General features: G+C 46.9%; 1 protein-coding gene and 2 pseudogenes across 1 annotated transcript in view; all 3 read left to right on the top strand.

Moving 5' to 3' along the window:
* LOC123121831 (cellulose synthase-like protein E6) overlaps window positions 1-19,969 on the top strand; it is a 36,902-nt gene extending 16,933 nt beyond the window's left edge. Inside the window, exon 6 of the mRNA XM_044541897.1 lies at window positions 19,802-19,969. Within this exon, the coding sequence (XP_044397832.1) occupies window positions 19,802-19,954 (153 nt within the window). The 3' untranslated portion in view covers window positions 19,955-19,969. The remainder of the gene's footprint in view (window positions 1-19,801) is intronic.
* On the top strand, window positions 15,766-19,707 carry LOC123121832 (cellulose synthase-like protein E6; annotated as a pseudogene).
* A 131-nt stretch (window positions 19,970-20,100) lies between the features above and the next one.
* On the top strand, window positions 20,101-21,223 carry LOC123120632 (cellulose synthase-like protein E6; annotated as a pseudogene).
* Window positions 21,224-21,818: the final 595 nt, after the last annotated feature.

The raw sequence follows: 21,818 nt of genomic DNA, 5'->3' as shown, positions 1-21,818 counted from the left end.
GAACAGCCGCAAAATCACATGAGCAAATACGTAGAAAAGTTTTCTTACTAACCTCTGTGTCTACTCTAGCCACTCGTAGTTTCAGAGGACACCTCGTATCTGTCTCCATCTCCATCTCCGTCTTCGTTTTCTTCGCCTGCCTTGTCGATGTCTAAACCTGCTGCACTCATGGAATCCTGGAACTCCACTGGGAAGACAGAACCATTCCATCTCGCCGGCACGGAGACACCCCTGCGAGAATCAAATCTAGCCACATGAGCAATTACTTTCCAATCCCACGCCGTTGAATCCACACGCAAGAGAGAGAAGAAGGAAATCAGCGTAGCAAAATGAACATACCCGTCGAGCTCGAGGCCGTCGGTGGACATATTGCCTTGCCGGAGCACAGTCGCCGCCGCCGTGCTGGTGTGTGAAAGAGAATGGGGTGGGGAGCGAATCCTGTGCCGTGGCTCTATCTACTCCACAAGGTAAGCCCGAGCGGCGTGGGGTGGGGTCTGACGGAGTCACATTGGATCCATTTACCTGTGCTGTTTTGAACCACCCAACATGTTCCAAATTCCCGTCGCAGGACACACATGTCACAGCCCTTTCCAGGCTCGGGAACAGCTCCGTCCGATGGGTCGAACACAATACGCCTACGCGCAGATAGGAGTATCATGGGCCGTATTTCCCTCACTAGGCCTGGCAACGCAGCTGCCATGAACTGACAGGTTCCGAATCCCAAGGCCCAAACAAACGAGCCGGATTCCGGCCTGCCTGTAGCTCGGCCACCAAAAGCCCTCACTCTCCCTAGCCCCAGATAGTTACGTATATATCTGATACGGAACCTTACAATACGTGAATTGGAATCCGGAATAGGAGTTGGGAATGTAAATCGATGGGCAAAATGGGATTAGATGTTTTGAGATTGTGAATGCCACGTGTCAATCATCGGAATGGGTCTCACATGTTGTCCTATGAGACCCGGTCTCATAAGATTTTTTCCCCTTGGGCAGAGTTCGAGTCCTGCATGGCACAAATTTTTTTTGGGGCCTGAAACAATGGAAGGACGGACACAAAAAAGGGACACAGATGATAAAAATTAGTGGAGAAATAATCCTTTCTTTAATATTAGGTAGAGAGGTAGAAACTTCTTCCGTGCAGGTGTGGTCTCGCTCACCTGGAGTGCGTGCATGCATATATCGACTCGCGAACCGCGCAAGGAGACCAGCGGCGCGTGCACGTGCACGTACGAAGGCGCATGGTCTATGGACGGCAGTAGACATATATATCAGATAGCTCAGGAGGGACTGGTTTCCCTCAAAAAAAAAGCTCAGGAGGGACTGTGCATGCGCGCGGCACGAGATATGTATAGCTAGGCCAAACAAGATCGCGAGCACGGACGCACGGCGTGTCCGTCGAGAGCTGGGCCTGCTTCCTAAGAAGCACGGATACGGGGACAGAGACAAGGGGATACGCATACGGGGATACGGGATACGGCATTTTTCAAAAACAATCATTCGGGGATACAGCGGGGTATATAAGTATTTAGAAATAATAAATAGGAAAGTATTTAGAATAATAAATATGAATAAAGACTTAATGACATTTTTTAGATGAGAATTTTTTTAGCACTGGATATATGTTGTCTCCTTTCTATTCATGAAAGACTAAGAGCAGTCCACTCAAAGCCCATGTAGCTCTCCATCCACTTAGAGCCCATGTAAGGCCCAATTCTGGAAAACCCTACTAGTAGCGCTCCAGCCATTCCAGTTGTCCCTAACTTCCATTCTCGTACTCCCTTTCTCCAGCCGCCAGTGAAGAAACGACAGCGCCGCCAAATCAGCAGCTTCCATCAGCCATCTTCTCCTTGCCCAAATCTTCTTCCTCACTGGCCACCACAATCCCCATCTTTCTTTCTGCTCAAAGCTTCTTCCTTGTTGGCGGCCGCCTTGCCATCTTCCTCTACCAAGATCTCCTTCCTTAGCAGCTCAGGGTGTGCAAAACCGAACCAAAAACCAAAAACCGAACCAAAAAAACCAAACCCAACTGAAACTTCGGTTTTTTCAAGTTTCAAGTTCGGTTTCAGTACCCAAATATGAAAACTGTTTAGCATACGGTTTTTTTGGTTAGAAAGAAACCGAACAATTTTTGATTAGACCGAAATAGCCAAAGCTAGCTTCAGTGTGTGTTAAATAACTGAAGAGCTCCCAGTCAAAAAAATAACTGAAGAGCTGAGTTGATCCTTCCCGTCACCGTTCGTTTTATAGCCATCCACCCACACTAGTAGGAAAAGGGGCTTTTACCCCGGTTCATAAGGGCCTTTAGTCCCGGTTCTGGAACCGGGACTAAAGGGTCGTTACTAATGCCCTAGCCCTTTAGTCCCGGTTCTTACACGAACCGGGACTAAAGGCCGTCCACGTGGCCGGTGCGGGGAGCCCAGGCAGGAGGGCCTTTGGTCCCGGTTGGTGCCACCAACCGGGACCAATAGGCATCCACGCGTCAGCACCTGGCAGGAGCTGAGGTTTTTGTTTTTTTTGAAAGGGGGTGGTTTAGGGGTTTTGGGGGTTAATTTAGGTGTTTCATATATTGTGTTAGCTAGCTAATTAATAGAGAGAAGTGTCCTCTCTTATCTCCGTGCTTGGTCGACGCTACGTACTATATACGTATGGAGAGGAGTAGACACGCTAGCTAGTAATCAAATGAAGGAAACAGAAGATCGTCATGAACATATGCATACAGAGAGAAGTGATATCGACCACCTCTCCTTCTCCGAGATATTGGTCGAACAACAAGTTCTCGTATATCTATCCGACACTACCGGCTACATATATACAATAATTATCTCTTACAATACAATCTCCTAATTATATTGTAGGAACACAGGGTCCACATAGTATTCTCCGTTTTCAGCGATCACGTGGTCAAGGAAGAATGCCGCCAATTCCTCTTGAATTCCTCGCATACGATCTTCTGCTAGGAGTTCATCCCGCTTCCGAAACATCTAATTTGAAGAAGGGGGTCAATACATATATATATATATGAATAAATGAAACTCAACACAAATGATGGTAATAAAATAAAATTGTGAATATTATTGCTTACGCACTTCATATTGTTCTTCAGTGTAGCCCCGCTCACAGGTATGGTAGCGGATGGACTCGCAAACGTAGTATCCACAGTAATTATTCCCGGGTTCCTGCCACAACCACTTTACAAGAAATAGAGGTCAATCAAACTGATAAGCAAGCATGCTAAATGGTATTGATGAAACTACCGCTTGAATCACTAGGAGATGCGCGGAACATGCTACTATAGTACTTACTTTCGGGTGATTAAATTGCAGCTTCTTCGGCAGTCCCGGAGCTTTTGAGGTGAATTTTCTCCAAACCCTGCCAGACAAAGAAAACAATTACTTGATATCAGGAAATGAACAAAGTTGCTGATATGGTGGATAATGATCGATTTAACTTACTTCTGGAGCATTTGAGTCATGTTCGCATAGTCCTGGGGATCTTTTCGTCTCGAGTCTAAGACGGTTACTACTCCCGGCTCAAGCTTAATCTCTAGGAGAATATAGTGGAAGCTGCGCATGCATGCATAAGTCATCAATTACATTACCATAACCTGGACTAATAAGGGAAACCGAATATGCACAAGACAGTAACACTCACTTGAAGTTGTAAGGAAAGAGTATTATATCTTTGTTTTGATTTAATACCAACGATTGTAGCAAGTTGGCCTCGGCTTCTTTGGGATGTTTTTCAACCGTATATGCATCTATGAGATTTGTGTTAATGAACCCAATATCACCGATTTGTCTTTTCTTCAATTCGGCGATCTTCAATCTGCATAATATAGTGAGGATAAGTATAAATACATGCAATGAAAGAGCTGACCTATATAGAGAGACTTAATGACAGAAGTAGTACTACTTACAGACAGTAGCAAGTGATCGTTGTTTTATCGAGGGCCTTTTGATTGTAAAACTGGAAGAAATCCTCAAATGGAACATTCAGCAGTTCAATTCCAACGAGGTCATGCTCCGGTTTAACTCTCAGCGTCAAAGTACTCATCCCATCAGACTCTCTGCAGGTTTTCATGTACCAATCATGTAGTCTTCGCATCATCGTGCTTAGAGATCTGACATCTTTGACGAGAGGCTTCCCGTAATGGTATTTGTGTTCGTCCACCTCCATGATTTCATAATGTACATCGTCGGGCAGGTAATCTCCAAGATTGCTATAACCGGGCACCATACTCGGATCATTAGCGACGATGTCTTTTGACACCTTGAGCGGGGGGCACGATTGGTTCGCTTGTTCGCCGAGCTGGGCAATTTTTTTCCCAGCTCGTCGTTCTTTCATCCTTTTATCACTGACAGTACTTCCCGACCGCTCCGCTTCGGCATATGTCTTTGCAAGAACGCGCTCATAGTTGCCTCTCGGCGGAGACTTTGGTGGTTTTGTCAGGGCAGCCAGAGTGCGCTTTGCTTTCACCGGATCTACCTTCTCCTCCGGAGGTGGATGTTTCTTTGCTTTCACCCCTTCAAAGAAGTTCTTCACTTCGGCTCGCACGATCTTCGCGTTCTCCTCCTCGGTCCTCTCATATGGTAACTTCTCTGGAGTCTTCAGAGAAGGACCGAATCTGTATTGCCTCCCGCCTCTGGCAGCTGTACTGCTAGACGCCGGCAGAGCAGACGGAGCGGCTGCGGCTGTCTTCTTTCCTTGCTTACGAGGCGGAGGAGAAGGACTACGACGCGCCGGAGCAGCCGCAGCGGCGGCGGGTCTCTTCCGCCCTTGCTGACGAGGCGGAGAAGGAGGAGGCTGGCTGCTCTGGCGCGCCGGCGCTGGCGGAGAAGGAGGCGGAGTGCCGCCACGCGCCGGAGAAGGAGGCTGAGTGCCCTGATCACTCGCCGGAGGAGGAGGCGGAGGAGGAGGAGGCGGAGTGCCCTTACTCGCCGGAGCCGTCCAGTTCGGAAGCTTGATGAGCTCCTTCCGCCATAGGCATGGAGTCTTCAGAGCTAAACCCAGCCGAGTCTCCCCTTCACCGGTAGGGTGGTCAAGCTGGAGGTCCTCAAATCCCTCCGTTATTTCATCCACCATCACCCTAGCATATCCTTCTGGAATCGGCCGGCAGTGGTAGGTTGCGCCGGGTTCAGTAGGTAAAACAGAGCCAACAGCCGCCTTGACTTTCAAGTTCTGCCATTCCGCCATAAGGTGGCAATGTTGAGACTCCGTGATAGCATCCACGGGGTAGCTAGCAGGAGCCGCATGCTCCAGCTGAGGCAGCTCGGTGGAAGCCACGCTGCTTCTCCGCTGAGATGGCGGTGTAGCTTGGGGGGCAGTTTCGGCATCTCGATTGCCGTCTCGTTCCTCTAGCGCTTGAACCCTTTCGTGCAGCTTCTGAATTTGGATCTGCTCCACTTTTTTCCTCCTCTCCTGGGTTTTGTAACCGCCCGCGTCCGGAAAACCAGCCTTCCACGGAACGGAGCCTGGCGTGCCTCGTGTCCGTCCAGGGTGCTCAGGATTCCCGAGGGCCATTGTGAGCTCGTCGTTCTCTCTGTCTGGAACGAACGTCCCTTGCTGCGCTGCATCGATATAGTGCTTAAGCTTCTTGACGGGTATTGCAAGTTGCTCGTCCGTCCAACGACACCTCCCTGATACAGGGTCCAAGGTTCCGCCAGCCCCGAAGAACCAAGTCCGGCAACGGTCTGGCCAGTTCATTGTCTCTGGTTCGATCCCTTTATCAAGCAGATCCCTCTCAGACTTGGCCCACTTAGGCCGGGCTTTGAGGTAGCCACCTGACCCCGTGCGATGGTGAAGCTTCTTCTTCGCAGCATTCTTCTTGTTTGTCGCTGACATCTTCTTACTCTTTTCCGATGTCTTGTGGGCCACAAATGCGGGCCAGTGATCTCTGATCTTCTCATACCGGCCGATGAATTCTGGTGTCTCTTCTTTGTCGACAAACGTTTTCAGCTCATTCTTCCACCTCCTGAATAGGTCTGCCATCTTCTTAAGAGCATGAGACTTGATTAATTGCTCTATAACTGGCTTCTCCGGATCCTCCTCTGGCGGTAGGGTGAAATTTGCCTTCAGCTCAGTCCAAAGATCATCTTTCTGCATATCATTGACATAAGACACCTCAGGGTCTTCCTTCTTAGGCTTATACCATTGGTGGATGCTGATCGGGATCTTGTCCCTAACTAGAACCCCGCACTGAGCAGCAAAAGCATCCTTTGTCCGGAGGGGTTCAATCGGTTGGCCGTCGCGCGCGATTGCTGTGATCTCAAACCTTTCATCCGAGCGCAACTTTCTCTTCGGGCCTCGTCTCTTTACCGCAGTTGTGCTCGATCCGGAGGGCTAGAAAAAAGAAGAAAGACGAGTGTTAATTAATATGTGTACATACCAAAACAATGAATGCATCAATTAGCTAGTCAGCACAGGCTTAACTAATATATTTACCTGGCCGGACTCTGTTCGGTCACCGGAGCCGTCACCACGGGCTCCTTCTTGCACCAGCATTGGGTCACCGTCATGTCTTTCCTCCTCCACTCTTCGATCACCGTAGCCTGCTTCTTCACCCTGTTCTTCCAGACCATCATTGTCGTTAAGATACGACAAGATATCACCTCCGGCTAAGATTATGTCCCCCAACACCTCTTCTGCTTGCTCATCTCGTCCGTGCTCCATTGTTTCTGCAAATATTACAACATGGCAATTATTACACAAACATGACAGCAGGTGGATATATTAGTGCAAACGTAGACCTAGCTTATTCCGGGTTTGGGGTGGCCTAGGCAACGCTTCAAGGGTAGGGGCGCGGCGGGAGGGGGTAGGAGACCGACATCGTTTTTTTAGGGTTTGGGTGTCCTCGAGAGTTTTGGTCGAGCGAGAGGGCTGGGGGGTGCTCCCGTGGTATAAGTTATCACGGTCGAGAGGGGGTATACATATCGACCGTCCATCATGTCGAAGTTATCTGGGAGGGAGTTATATATATCGACAACGACGACATACATACACGGGAAAATAATGTTATCGGGGAGGGGGTATATCGACCCCCCCCCACGTGTTGAAGTTATCGGGAGGGGGTTTTATATCGACAACGACGACATACATACACGGGAAATAATGTTATCGAGGAGGGGGTATATCGACCCCCCCTCGTGTTGAAGTTATCCCCCCTCGTGTTGAAGTTATCGGGAGGGGGTAATATCGACAACGACAACATACATACACGGGAAAATAATGTTATCGGGGAGGGGGTATATCGACCCCCCCACGTGTTGAAGTTATCAGGAGGGGGTTATATCGACAACGACGACATATATACACGGGAAAATAATGTTATCGGGGAGGGGGTATATCGACCCCCCCTCGTGTTGAAGTTATCCCCCGTGTGAGTTCGGGGGGTATATATCGACGACGACAGACCCGATAAAACATAAGAAAACGAAGAAGAAATAAAAAGAGGAGAAGAAGAAAGGAATAGAGGAGAGGATTGAAGAAAAAAAGAAGAAAAAAAAGAGGAGAAGAAGAAAGGAATAGAGGAGAAGAAGAAAAAATAGAAAATATTCTATTTTTTCTTCTTCTCCTCTATTCCTTTCTTCTTCTCCTCTTTTCTTCTTTTTCTTCTTTTTTTCCTCTTCTTCCTCTCCTCTTCTTCTTTCTTTCCTCTTCTTATTTTCTTCTTTCCTATCCTTCTTTTTCTTCTTCTTCCCTTCCTAGCTAGATATATAAAACTTTTCTAAAATTGTAACTTTTGCATATATAAAACTTTTCCATGTGGATCATCATTTCTCATATATATCGAATATATATCCATTGTCATATATAAAAACTTTCTATATATGAACAAAAAACTTTCTATGAACAAAAAAACATTTTTGACATATATATTCATACATTTTGAACATCTACATACATACAATTTTTTTGTTCACATATACATTATAGCCACATACACATATACATCACATATGAACAAAAAAATTAAACTAATAAAAATAAAAAACATATAGCCACATATGAACAAAAACATATAGCCACATACATACACATATACATTATATATATATGATCAAAAAACAATTAACTAATAAAAAACAGAGCCGGGGCGGCGGCTCTCACAGCGGGGGCGGCTAGGACGATGGCGACGGCGGGGGCGGCGAGGGCGCCGGCGCGCGGGGGCGGGACGGGGCGGGGGCGGCGAGGGCGCCGGCGAGCACGCGCGGGCCGGGCAGGGGGGCTCGGGGCGCCGAGGCGGCGCGCGCGAGCAGGGGAGCACGAGGCGGGGCGGCGCGTGGGGGCAGGGCGACGGCGACGAGCACCGGGCGGCGACCCGTCGAGGCAAGGGCGCGGGGCGACGGCGACGAGGAGCGGGCGGCGACGGCGAGCACGGGCAGCCTGGCGGCGTCGGGGGCAACTGGCGAGGTATCTGAAAATTTCCCAAGTGTTGGCTTATATAGGCACACCTTTGGTCCCGGTTGGTGGCACCAACCGGGACCAATGCCACCCTTTAGTCCCGGTTGGTGCCACCAACCGGGACCAAAGGTCCCTTTTCAGCAGCCCAAAGGGCGGGAAGCGGCGGCCTTTGGTCCCGGTTGGTGGCACCAACCGGGACTAAAGGGGGGGCATTGGTCCCGGTTGGTGCCACCAACCGGGACCAAAGGCCTTGCGCTGCCCGCGGCCAAAAGTTTAGTCCCACCTCGCTAGTTGAGAGGGGCTCGGAGTGGTTTATAAGCCCCACTGCGGCTGCCCTCTCGAGCTCCTCTCAAATGCAGGCTTACGGGCCTAATGTCACACTGTGCTGTCTGTGGGCCTATTGGGCCTTCTGCGGGCCTGAATCCTGGCCCAGGTTGGGTTTCTAGTCGTATTCAGGCCGTGGTGGCCCAATAGGTGGCAGTTTTTTTTAAAAAATTCCAGTTTTTTGGTTCTGTTTTTTGCATTATTTATTTTCTTTTGTTTTTTGCTTTATTTTTTAATTCTTTTTGCTTTTAGGTCAGCAAAATTATAAACTGTCTGTTAGTGCCATTAGTTTTAGAAAAAATATAAACTTTCTATTAGTGCCATTAGTTCTTTATGAAAATTCTTTTTGCTGTATTTAGTTTTTTTGTTTTCTTTTTTGCTATATTTATTTTGTTTTGTTTCTACTTACAACAAAAAACTTATTTATTTTATTTTATTTTGTTTCTAATTACTTATTTATTTTACTTTATGATAATTCTTTCTGCTATTAAAGTTTCTATCAAAAAAGTTCTTTATGAAAATTCTTTTTGCTTTTAATGATTAAAAATAAAAAAGAGGCGCAATGCGCGTTGATTTGCTTCAAGCCTTTCGGAATAGTGTAGACTGCACTGCACATAGCTCGATGCAGTCTACCTTATTCCTCAAGGCTTGAAGCTAAGCAACGTGAGCATTGCGCCTCTTCTTCATCGTCTCTGCACTCAGGGCTTATAAACCGCTCCTAGTGCCTCTCAGCTAGCGAGGTGGGACTAAAAAACTGCTTAGCTAGTAAGAAACTCTAGTACCGGTTCGTGCCACGAACAGGTACTAAAGGTGCTCGTGGGGCCACAGCCTCATTAGTACCGGTTCGTGGCACCAACAGGGACCAAAGGGTGGAATTGGTCCCGGTTCGTGCCACCAACCGGGACCAATGGCCTTGCACAGCGGCGTGGTGGTGAGTTTAGTCCCACCTCGCTAGCTAAGAGAGAGCCGCACCTGTTTATAAGGTGCGGTGCGCCTGAGCTGTCGAGCTCCTCTCTAAAGCAGGCTTACGGGCCTAACCTCTCTGTACATGCCTGTGGGCCTACTGGGCCTTCTGCGGGCCTGAATCCTGGCCCATGGATGGGTTTCTAATCGTATTCAGGCCGTGGTGGCCCAGTAGGTGGCATAATTTTTAATTTTTGGCCTGTTATTTTTCATGCATTTACTAATTATTTTGAGCTATAAGACCCTAAAATTGAAAAGCATTTCAAATGAACTCTGAAAAGGTTGAAAGTTGGCATGGTATCATCATTTCATCCACATAGCATGTGCAAGAAAGTTGAGAGGGTTACGGCAAAAACTAGATGCACTTCTTGTACAAAACGGACAATGGTATCATACTCGTCTATTACAAAGTTGGCATGGTATCATCATAATAGTTGCGGGAGAAAGTCTTCACTTTTTCTTCGCTTGTGTCATTTGCTTATTGCGCCGTAACCATGGATAATCTTCATCGTTTATCAGGATGCTTGGGTCAGCCTTGACTTTGAAGGGAGGAATTTCATGAAACTTTTCATAATCTTCAGACATGTCTGTCTTGCCCTCCACTCCCACAATGTCCCTTTTTCCTGAAAGAACTATGTGCCGCTTTGGCTCATCGTATGATGTATTCGCTTCCTTATCTTTTCTTTTCCTCGGTCTGGTAGACATGTCCTTCACATAGATAACCTGTGCCACATCATTGGCTAGGACGAACGGTTCGTCAGTGTACCCAAGATTGTTCAGATCCACTGTTGTCATTCCGTACTGTGGGTCTACCTGTACCCCGCCTCCTGACAGATTGACCCATTTGCACTTAAACAAAGGGACCTTAAAATCATGTCCGTAGTCAAGTTCCCATATGTCCATTATGTAACCATAATATGTGTCCTTTCCCCTCTCGGTTGCTGCATCAAAGCGGACACCGCTGTTTTGGTTGGTGCTCTTTTGATCTTGGGCGATCGTGTAAAATGTATTCCCATTTATCTCGTATCCTTTGTAAGTCAATACAGTCGAAGATGGTCCCCTGGACAACGAGTACAACTCATCACAAACAGTGGTGTCACCTCTGAGACGTGTTTCCAACCAACTGCTGAAAGTCCTGATGTGTTCACATGTAATCCAGTCGTCACACTGCTCCGGGTGTTTGGAGCGCAGACTGTTCTTGTGTTCATCGACATACGGGGTCACCAAGGTAGAGTTCTGTAGAACTGTGTAGTGTGCTTGAGACCAAGAATATCCGTCCCTGCATATTATTGAGTCCCCCCTCCAAGCGTGCCTTTTCCAGTCAGTCTCCCCTCATACCGCGATTTAGGGAGACCTATCTTCTTAAGGCCAGGAATGAAGTCAACACAAAACCCAATGACATCCTCTGTTTGATGGCCCATGGAGATGCTTCCTTCTGGCCTAGCGCGGTTACGGACATATTTCTTTAGGACTCCCATGAACCTCTCAAAGGGGAACATATTGTGTAGAAATACGGGCCCCAGAATGACAATCTCGTCGACTAGATGAACTAGGACGTGCGTCATGATATTGAAGAAGGATGGTGGGAACACCAGCTCGAAACTGACAAGACATTGCGCCACATCACTCCTTAGCCTTGGTATGATTTCTGGATCGATCACCTTCTGAGAGATTGCATTGAGGAATGCACATAGCTTCACAATGGCTAATCGGACGTTTTCCGGTAGAAGCCCCCTCAATGCAACCGGAAGCAGTTGCGTCATAATCACGTGGCAGTCATGAGACTTTAGGTTCTGGAACTTTTTCTCTGGCATATTTATTATTCCCTTTATATTCGACGAGAAGCCAGTCGGGACCTTCATACTGAGCAGGCATTCAAAGAAGATTTCTTTCTCTTCTTTCGTAAGAGCGTAGCTGGCAGGACCTTCATACTGCTTCGGAGGCATGCCGTCTTTTTCGTGCAAACGTTGCAGGTCCTCCCGTGCCTCAGGTGTATCTTTTGTCTTCCCATACACGCCCAAGAAGCCTAGCAGGTTCACGCAAAGGTTCTTCGTCACGTGCATCACGTCGATTGAAGAGCGGACCTCTAGCTCTTTCCAGTAGGGTAGGTCCCAAAATATAGATTTCTTCTTCCACATGGGTGCGTGTCCCTCAGCGTCATTCGGAACAGCTAGTCCGCCGGGACCCTTTCCAAAGATTACGTGTAAATCATTGACCATAGCAAGTACGTGATCACCGGTACGCATGGCGGGCTTCTTCCGGTGATCTGCCTCGCCTTTGAAATGCTTGCCTTTCTTTCGACATTGATGGTTGGTCGGAAGAAATCGACGATGGCCCAGGTACACATTCTTCCTGCTTTTGTCCAGGTATATACTTTCAGTGTCATCTAAACAGTGCGTGCATGCGTGGTATCCCTTGTTTGTCTGTCCTGAAAGGTTACTGAGAGCGGGCCAATCGTTGATGGTTACAAACAGCAACGCGTGCAGGTTAAATTCCTCCTGTTTGTGCTCATCCCACGTACGTACACCGTTTCCATTCCACAGCTGTAAAAGTTCTTCAACTAATGGCCTTAGGTACACATCAATGTCGTTGCCGGGTTGCTTAGGGCCTTGGATGAGAACTGGCATCATAATGAACTTCCGCTTCATGCACATCCAAGGAGGAAGGTTATACATACATAGAGTCACGGGCCAGGTGCTGTGATTGCTGCTCTGCTCCCCGAAAGGATTAATGCCATCCGCGCTTAAACCAAACCATACGTTCCTTGGGTCAGCTGCAAACTCAGCCCAGTACTTTCTCTCGATTTTTCTCCACTGCGACCCGTCAGCGGGTGCTCTCAACTTCCCGTCTTTCTTACGGTCCTCACTGTGCCATCGCATCAACTTGGCATGCTCTTCGTTTCTGAACAGACGTTTCAACCGTGGTATTATAGGAGCATACCACATCACCTTCGCAGGAACCCTCTTCCTGGGGGGCTCGCCGTCAACATCACCAGGGTCATCTCGTCTGATCTTATACCGCAATGCACCGCATACCGGGCATGCGTTCAGATCCTTGTACGCACCGCGGTAGAGGATGCAGTCATTAGGGCATGCATGTATCTTCTGCACCTCCAATCCTAGAGGGCATACGACCTTCTTTGCTGCGTATGTACTGTCGGGCAATTCGTTATCCTTTGGAAGCTTCTTCTTCAATATTTTCAATAGCTTCTCAAATCCTTTGTCAGGCACAGCATTCTCTGCCTTCCACTGCAGCAATTCCAGTACGGTACCGAGCTTTGTGTTGCCATCTTCGCAATTGGGGTACAACCCTTTTTTGTGATCCTCTAACATGCGATCGAACTTCAGCTTCTCCTTTTGACTTTCGCATTGCGTCCTTGCATCGACAATGACCCGGCGGAGATCATCATCATCGGGCACTGGTTCCTCTTGATCTTCAGCAGCTTCCCCCCTTGCAGCATCATTGGGCACATCGTCTGGTTCCTCTTGATCTTCAGCAGCTTCCCCCGTTGCAGCATCACCGTATTCAGGGGGCACATAGTTGTCATCGTCCTCTTCTTCTTCGCCGTCTTCCATCATAACCCCCATTTCTCCGTGCCTCGTCCAAACATTATAGTGTGGCATGAAACCCTTGTAAAGCAGGTGGGTGTGAAGGATTTTCCGGTCAGAGTAAGACTTCGTATTCCCACATGTAGGGCATGGACAACACATAAAACCATTCTGCTTGTTTGCCTCAGCCACTTCGAGAAAATCATGCACGCCCTTAATGTACTCGGAGGTGTGTCTGTCACCGTACATCCATTGCCGGTTCATCTGCGTGCATTATATATAATTAAGTGTGTCAAAAACCATTACAGAACATCATGAATAGATAATTAAGTGACCAAATTAATAGAAGTTCATCATCACATTAGAACCAAAGTACATACATAGTTCTCATCTAACAACATATATATAGCTCTCCAGAGCATCTAATTAATTAAACCATACATTGAAACTATGTAAAACATTTCAATGCGAAAACAAATGCGATCATAATCGCAACCAAGGTAACAATTGATCCAACGGCATAATGATACCAAGCCTCGGTATGAATGGCATATTTTCTAATCTTTCTAATCTTCAAGCGCATTGCATCCATCTTGATCTTGTGATCATCGACGACATCCGCAACATGCAACTCCAATATCATCTTCTCCTCCTCAATTTTTTTTATTTTTTCCTTCAAGTAATTGTTTTCTTCTTCAACTAAATTTAACCTCTCGACAATAGGGTCGGTTAGAATTTCCGGTTCAACCACCTCCTAGATAAATAAAATCTATGTCACGTTGGTCGGTATATTTGTCATAAACAATAAATGAACCAAATAGTTATAAAAAGATAATATATACCACATCCGAATCATAGACAGGACGAGGGCCGACGGGGGCGGATACCAAAACCATCGCACTATGTAATAAGAAGGAATAATAAAAGTAACAAAATTAGACAAGTAACTATCTAAAGTAAGAATTTTTTCCTTTCAGAAAGAAGATAAGAACAAGAGGCTCACCACGGTGGTGCTGGCGACGAGATCGGCGCGGGCGATCGACGGCGGTGAAGACGGGGACGGGACGTGACGGACCGCTAAACCTAGACAAATCTCGGGGAAAATGGAGCTCGGAGGTCGAGTTTCGAGAGGACAAAGATTAACTAGTGTGGCTCAGACATTTCATCGAACACCTCATGTGCATAGGAGGTGAGCTAGAGCACCCAAATGCCCTCCCCTCGCCGGCCAGAAAAAACAGAGCACTCAGGAGTGCTCTGCTGTGGCGATGGGGTATATATATGGAACTCATTGGTCCCGGTTGGTGGCACCAACCGGGACTAAAGGCCATTGGTCCCGGTTTGTCCCACCAACCGGGACCAAAGGGTCCGGACGAACCGGGACCAATGCCCCCACGAGGCCCGGCAGGTCCCTGGCCGCACGAACCGGGACCAATGCTCACATTAGTCCCGGTTCGTGACTGAACCGGGGCTAATGTGAAAACTGTCCTGTGACCTAAGCCCCTTTTCCTACTAGTGCCATCTCGTTGTTGGTCACTTCACAAGATGGTACTCCCTCCGTTCGGGATTACTCATCTAAGAAATGAATGTATCTAGATGTATTTTAGTTGTAGATATATCATTTTTATGACAAGTAATTCCGAACGGAGGGAGTACTAAATTACGCAACGCGGCTGGCGCACGACCTGGAGGCTAGCACTTGGGCCTGGGCCTTGGGCTGCCTGAAGCATGAGTTGGAGGTTGGCACAGCGCCTGGACCAGGAGCGTGGATGCTTTTCCCCCCAAAAAAAAGGAGCGTGGACTCTACAGCCTACAGACTAGCGAGTGATGTTTCGTGGCATATTTTTTCTACGTAAAAATCCAGAAGGCTAGCGCATGTTGTGCTTTTCTCCTGTTTTGTCCTCAAATTTTCCTAATATATCTACATACATCTCTGTCAACGCCTCATCAGCCATATATGCTCGATCTGGCGCACACCATACGTACATATGCCACCAAATCATGTCTGCCATCTAATGATTTAATCTACGTACAGTTCTCAAAAGAAAAAACAAACCTACATACACAGATTGAATAATCTGATGATAAAAAAATATGAGTCGTTCAAAAATTCACGTCAACTTTGATTATTACTGAAACCGAACCGTATCTATGTATAAAACTGTATAAACTAAAGTATAAAAACCGTATAAACCGAACCGAATGAAACCGAAAAAGCGAATGCACACCCTGACTAGCTAGCAGCCATCGAGGTTACCTGCTCGACCATGGTTGCTATCGGGAGGAGAACTGGGCAGCAGCATGGTCACTGGAGGCTGGCTGCCGAGTCCCCACCGTATCTAGGCCGTATCCCGATTTTATATCCTTTTTTTAATAATTCGAAAAGGATGGGATACTGCAGGATACGCGTATCCAGCCGTATCCGGGCGTATCGGTGCTGAATCATGCCTCCCCCTTCCTCGCGGGGAGCATATATACGCGCGCTCCTGCCCAGTGCCCAGCATGCACCTCCTCTCCTGTCCCCGGGAAAGTTTGAGACGGCCAGCCGATAGAGAGAGCGAGAGAGCCAGCTAGCTAGAGATGGAGAGGAGCATGAGGCTGTTCGAGACGGAGACTCACGGGGGCCGGGCGGCGTACAGGCTCCACGCCGTCACGGTGGCCGCCGGGATCCTGCTGCTGCTCTACTACCGGGCGACGCGCGTCCCGGCCGCCGGCGAGGGGAGGGCGGCGTGGCTGGTCATGCTGGCGGCGGAGCTCTGGTACGCCGCCTACTGGGTGGTCACGCAGTCCGTGCGCTGGAGCCCCGTCCGCCGCCGCCCCTTCATCGACAGGCTCGCCGCCAGGTATGAACCACGTCCGTCCGCGCTATGCATGGCTTATGACCCTCGACCACGAACGTCGCGGCACGCGCGCGGCTGCATGATCGAGAGAGGAATATGATGCAGTTGCCCGCAGGCGTACGGGCGTACGTGTTTCCCTTGCTTACTCCTACCACTACGTTGTTGCCTAATCCGTACGTTAGCTCAGGTGACACGTGGTCGTCGTCGTGCGTAGGACTTGTGTAGTAACCAGAGTGCTGCTCATCTTGCCTTTGCCTTTGCCTTTACCTGATGATGAAGAGGAAGAAGAAGAAACCACCACGTCCCTCCCACTCCCACATGCACTTGTCCGTGCGTGTAACGGCCAACGGGCCGCCGTCTGGGCAGGACAGCTTTGCCTACCGGCCAGGAGCAAGGGAGCGGTCAGCCAGACCGGCAGTGATCAATGGCGTCCAGCGCATGGAAACCTACGGATGTCAGGCGGGTCCAGTTTAATCCCGTTTAAACCCACTATGTAATCTAACAGTTTAAAATTTTGTTTTTCTTTCCGGGAAAATGAATTACAGAGCTAGGTAAAGCTAACTAAACGGGACTTGCGGACACCATTTATTTGTCATTTACATCCTCTAGTTAGCATCTCAGTGGCAATGAAGGCAGAACAAACGTGTGCTGTCGTGCCATAGTTGCACTTGCACTGACCACCAGTAGCCACACGAGTGTTGTTGCCTCCAGTGCCCCTGGCTGGCTACACCGTGCGTGCGTCTACCGCGCCGCGTGTTCCGATTTGTACTGCTGCAGGCCTGGCCTCATGCACCACGCCGAGGCAGGCACGCCAGCATCAACACCCAGCAATCTTAGCTAATGCATGGACTGTGTGTGTAACGGGAAGGTGACGTCTCATCAGTTTCATGCACAACAAGATACTTATAATCTTGCCATGCTCAGCATACTCGTATATATGAGCATATACAGTATTATTTTTCCACACCCTTTCTTACGACAAGAGATACAAGAGCAGCTGGTTAAGACTTTTTTTTTTGTTTTTGCTTTTTGATAAAGAGAGCTCCCTCTCTAAATACATATTCAAGAAGATCTCCTAAACTGTAGTAAATGCATTTAACAAGTGGATCGGAATCAACGCTGAACACGCTGCAGAATTTAAATTTCAGTACGGTTGTCTGGTTTGGTCCAACCTCCGGGACTCATCAGCTGATAGGTAGTTAGGTACACCATCCCATCATGGCAAACCAGAGCAATTTGCATGCATCTCCCGGGTAGCAAAATTGAATTTAAAAACTAGCTAACCAGGGACCTGTTTTCATATATTTCATCATCCAAACATATACTATTTGTCATGCTCAGCACTAACTCGGTTAATTTGTCATTTCGACAAGGCACGGAGAAAGGCTACCGTGTGTGGACATCTTTGTGTGCACTGCGGACCCCTACTCGGAGCCGCCAAGCCTCGTCGTCTCCACCATCCTATCGCTCATGGCGTACAACTACCCGCCCGAGAAATTAAGCGTGTACCTTTCTGACGACGGCGGCTCGATTCTCACTTTCTATGGCATGTGGGAGGCCTCCTTGTTTGCAAAGCACTGGCTGCCATTCTGCAAGAGATATAACATTGAGCCAAGGTCACCAGCCGCTTACTTCTCAGAGTCAGATGGGCATCAAGAACTGTGCACCCCAAAAGAATGGTCATTGATCAAGGTAAGCAGATATTGCAAACATCTTCTTCTTTTTAAAACACGTGCATCAAATGGCTATTGAACAGGGAATAAATTGACATACACTGGTGATGACAAGATTATTATATATAGTGCTCGACATTTGGCATGGCAACTGATACTATTTCATCTTTTGGGCAGGACATGTTTGACAAAATGACTGAGTGAATTGACACGGCTGTCATGTCGGGCAAAGTTCCCGAAGAAATCAAAGCAAGGCATAAAGGATTTTATGAATGGAACCAGGAAATCACCTCAAAGAATCACCAGCTAATTGTTCAGGTCGCTATCATGCCCTCCAGAATGGAGTAAAGGTTTCCATGATTTTGGAGAAATAACTAGTATGGTATTTGTGAGTCTCAAGTTCTAAACGTGTTTCTTTTGTTAGATTCTGATAGACGGCAGGGACCAAAATGCAGTTGATAATGAAGGAAAGGTGCTACCAACACTTGTTTACATGGCGCGTGAGAAGAGGCCTCAACACCACCATAACTTCAAAGCTGGGGCCATGAATGCTCTGGTAAACTTACTAACCTTGCCCCTTCACACTAAGTAGACAGTTTACTGTAAGCTTCATAGTTTTCATTAGTAAACTCATTTTCTAATACTGATTCTTGGCGAAATACTAGTTGCACCTGCACCATATTCTAATTTATAATTCTGAAGTTTGTGATAAACTGTATTACTGGACAAGAGTAACAAAATGGTGTGTTGTTTGTTTTCTTCATTCAGTTTCACCTCTTTGTATCAATAGTCCACAATAGAATTTCCCCAAGTACTTGAGAGAATTAGAGTTGAGAAAACCTCCACTTCTCCGGTCTTTTATGAAATATAAATGCAGTGAATGTATGCTTAAAATATGTTGGTACAGTCAGAAAGCCTCAATAGGGAAATAGTCCCTGGGCTTATTGTCCGTGGATCTGTTGCAGCGAGATGTGTGCCAGAATCAATTAGAAAAAGTTGGTTGATGCCGCACTAGTCACTTACCGTATGTTAATAAAGGTACACAAACACAAGGAGCATAGAACTCTTGTCGCATCGCTCAAGTTCCGAGGTGTGCGGGTTCTGGTATGCACTCATATGAGTAGCCCATGCAATCAAATCAATGTCTGTTGGACAACACCGGAATCCAAGTTGTAATCGGACTATGCTTATGTACACACAAATTTGAGTAGATGATGTCTACTCATCTTCTAGTGACATCAAAGACATCGAGTAAAAATCCAAAATGGGCACCATATCCATGGATGCATACAAAACACAATTGTCAATGTTGCGTGTAAATATATATTTGTTATCACAAATCATATGCATACACATGCATACACCTCTATGTTATTCAGGAAGACAGTTAGGTTTCCCTACCGTGATTTCGATAATTTTTGGTTTTTGAATGTACAGAAGCTATAAAGAAGTTAGCTAATACCACAAACCCAATGTATACACTTGCTGATGCATCTAAAAGCACATGGTGATGCACTGTTTCCATACTTTTGCCCTCCGCCAAGCAGGAGACAGTGAGAGACTAAGAGTAGCTTGACACCACACCTATTTAGCCTACTGGAATGGAATCGGTGTTGTCGGTGTTCAATTATCTTGGCCAATTAGATGACAAACTTTTTGAGGGAATTAGATAACAATTTTATATTCTATGAAAGGTTGTAATGCTTTAGTGGACTTAAACTAAAATGTGTCAATTATTCTACTGAAATGCAGATAAGGGTATCATCAGTGATAAGCAACAGCCCTATCATCATGAATGTGGACTGCGATATGTACTCCAACAACAACGATGCGGCAGAGATGCACTGTGCTTCTTCCTTGATGAAGGAATGGGTCACAAGATCGGATTTGTGCAGTACCCTCAGAACTATTACAATCTGAGCAAGAATAACATATATGGGAACTCCCTCCATGTCATCAATGAGGTTAGCAGTGCCAAATTGTAACCTCATTTACAATTCTCATGTTCTCCATATTATATTATTGACACTAACGTGGCTACTTCAATCTAAAAGGTGGAGATGGGTGGTATGGACAGTTTGGGTGGCCCTATGTATATTGGCACGGGATGTGCCACAGAAGGGAGATCCTTTGCGGCAGGAAGTTCACCGAAGACTACCAAGAAGACTGGAATGCAGGGATCAAGGACAAATTACAAGAAAGCATAGATGAGACTGAAGAGAAAGCCAAGTCTTTAGCAGCCTGCACATACGAACATGGCATGCAGTGAGGAGACGAGATTGGGGTAAAATATGGTTGCTCGGTGGAGGATGTAAACACCGGGTTGGCAATACATTGCAGAGGATGGGACTCGGTCTACAACAATCCTAAAAAACAAGCTTTTATGGGTGTAGGTCCAACAACACTTGCTCAGATGATACTGCAACACAAGCGATGGAGCGAGGGTATCTTCTTGATTTTCCTTTCAAAGTACAACGTCTTCTTGTTTGCACATGGAAAAACCAAGCTACGGCATCAAATGGGCTACCATATCTATGGACTATGGGCACCAATCCGCTCGCTACACTATATTATGTTATCATCCCTTCACTAGCCCTCCTCAAAGGCACCTCCCTTTTCCCAGAGGTAAATGATTCATACTATGGAAAGGCCTCGCCTTAGTTACATATATGTTTTGTATTAGAAAACTGATGTAATATTCATGTGTTCAGATTACAAGTCCATGGATCGCACCCTTCGTGTATGTCTTCTGCGTGAAGAACATGTACAGCCAGTGGCAGAGCTTCACTAGGGCCAAAGGGGGCTATGCCCCCCTACCCTAGAGAAAGTATATGAAATATCATTAGTTCGTAAGCTAAAACTTTAAAAATTATCATAGTTTTAGCAGAATATGCCCTTTTGGCCCCTCATAACTCTGTTTTGCCCCCTCAACAATCTCTGTCAAGCTCCGCCACTATGTACAGCCTATATGAGGCAATATCATCTGTAGACACGCTGAAAGGATGGTGGAATGGATAGAGGATGTGGTTGGTCAAAAGAATAACCTCATTGTCTTTGGAGTCCTTAACAATCTCCGGAAGTTACTTGGACTATCAAAGATGAATTTTGTGGTTTCACCAAAGGTAAGCGATGAAGACGAGTCCAAGAGGCATGAGCAAGAGATTATGGAATTCGGGTCGTCGGATCCAGAATATGTGATCATCGCGACTATCTCTTTGCTCAACCTTGTTTGCCTGCTGGGAGGGCTAAGTAAAGTCATGAAAGGTGGATGGAATGTACACTTGGATGCACTTTTCCCCCAGCTCATTCTCTGTGGGATGGTGGTATTCACCAGTATCCCATTCTATGAAGCAATGTTCCTAAGGAAGGACAAATGCAGAATACCATTCCCAGTTACACTAGCTTCTATTGGCTTTGTGATGTTGGCCCTACCGACAACAATAGTTCAAGGTCCCACAAGAGGCATCGGTGTGTAATTAAGTACTCAAGTTGGTATGGTTTATGGTTCTCTTGGAACACTTGCTCTGATAGTTTCATGGGCAATTGTATTTATATGTGGCGCAGCCCTAGGTTGGGCAGAGGCAATTTGCATAAGCCCTTTGTCTCAGGATTAACCATGGATCAAATTACCCCTGTGAAAATAAAAATACCCAAACAGAAAATGTCAAGAACGCCAATGCAATCAATGCCAGATCTAACTCAATCTCCTCTAGCACTAGCGAAATCCTAGTATGGGAGCAACTTGTACAGAATCAGGGCTTTAGGTGGACACATGAATACATAGGATCCAATCGTTTGCACCATTGAATGAAGAATGAGTTGTCCAGATTTAGCAAGCTGGCCAGGACACAGACATTTTGCGTAAACCCTTTATTTTCATCCACAATGCTGCACCTAACCCCTTCTCATCCCACCTGTGCCCGCCTCAAATCATGATCCCCTTTCAACCACCTCTCCCTCTCTTGTATCCTGTCATTTCTTAGATCTTGCCAACGAGAGCACTGACTAAGAGGAAACTCTTCACAATAATTAAGCAAAGTTGTACCAATGAAAATAGTTTCACAATACATT

The sequence above is a fragment of the Triticum aestivum genome, chromosome 5D (assembly GCF_018294505.1).
Source record: "Triticum aestivum cultivar Chinese Spring chromosome 5D, IWGSC CS RefSeq v2.1, whole genome shotgun sequence".
Classification (NCBI taxonomy): domain Eukaryota; kingdom Viridiplantae; phylum Streptophyta; class Magnoliopsida; order Poales; family Poaceae; genus Triticum; species Triticum aestivum.
Note: the sequence above shows the minus strand (reverse complement) of the source record. Positions and strands in the feature narration are given on the sequence as shown.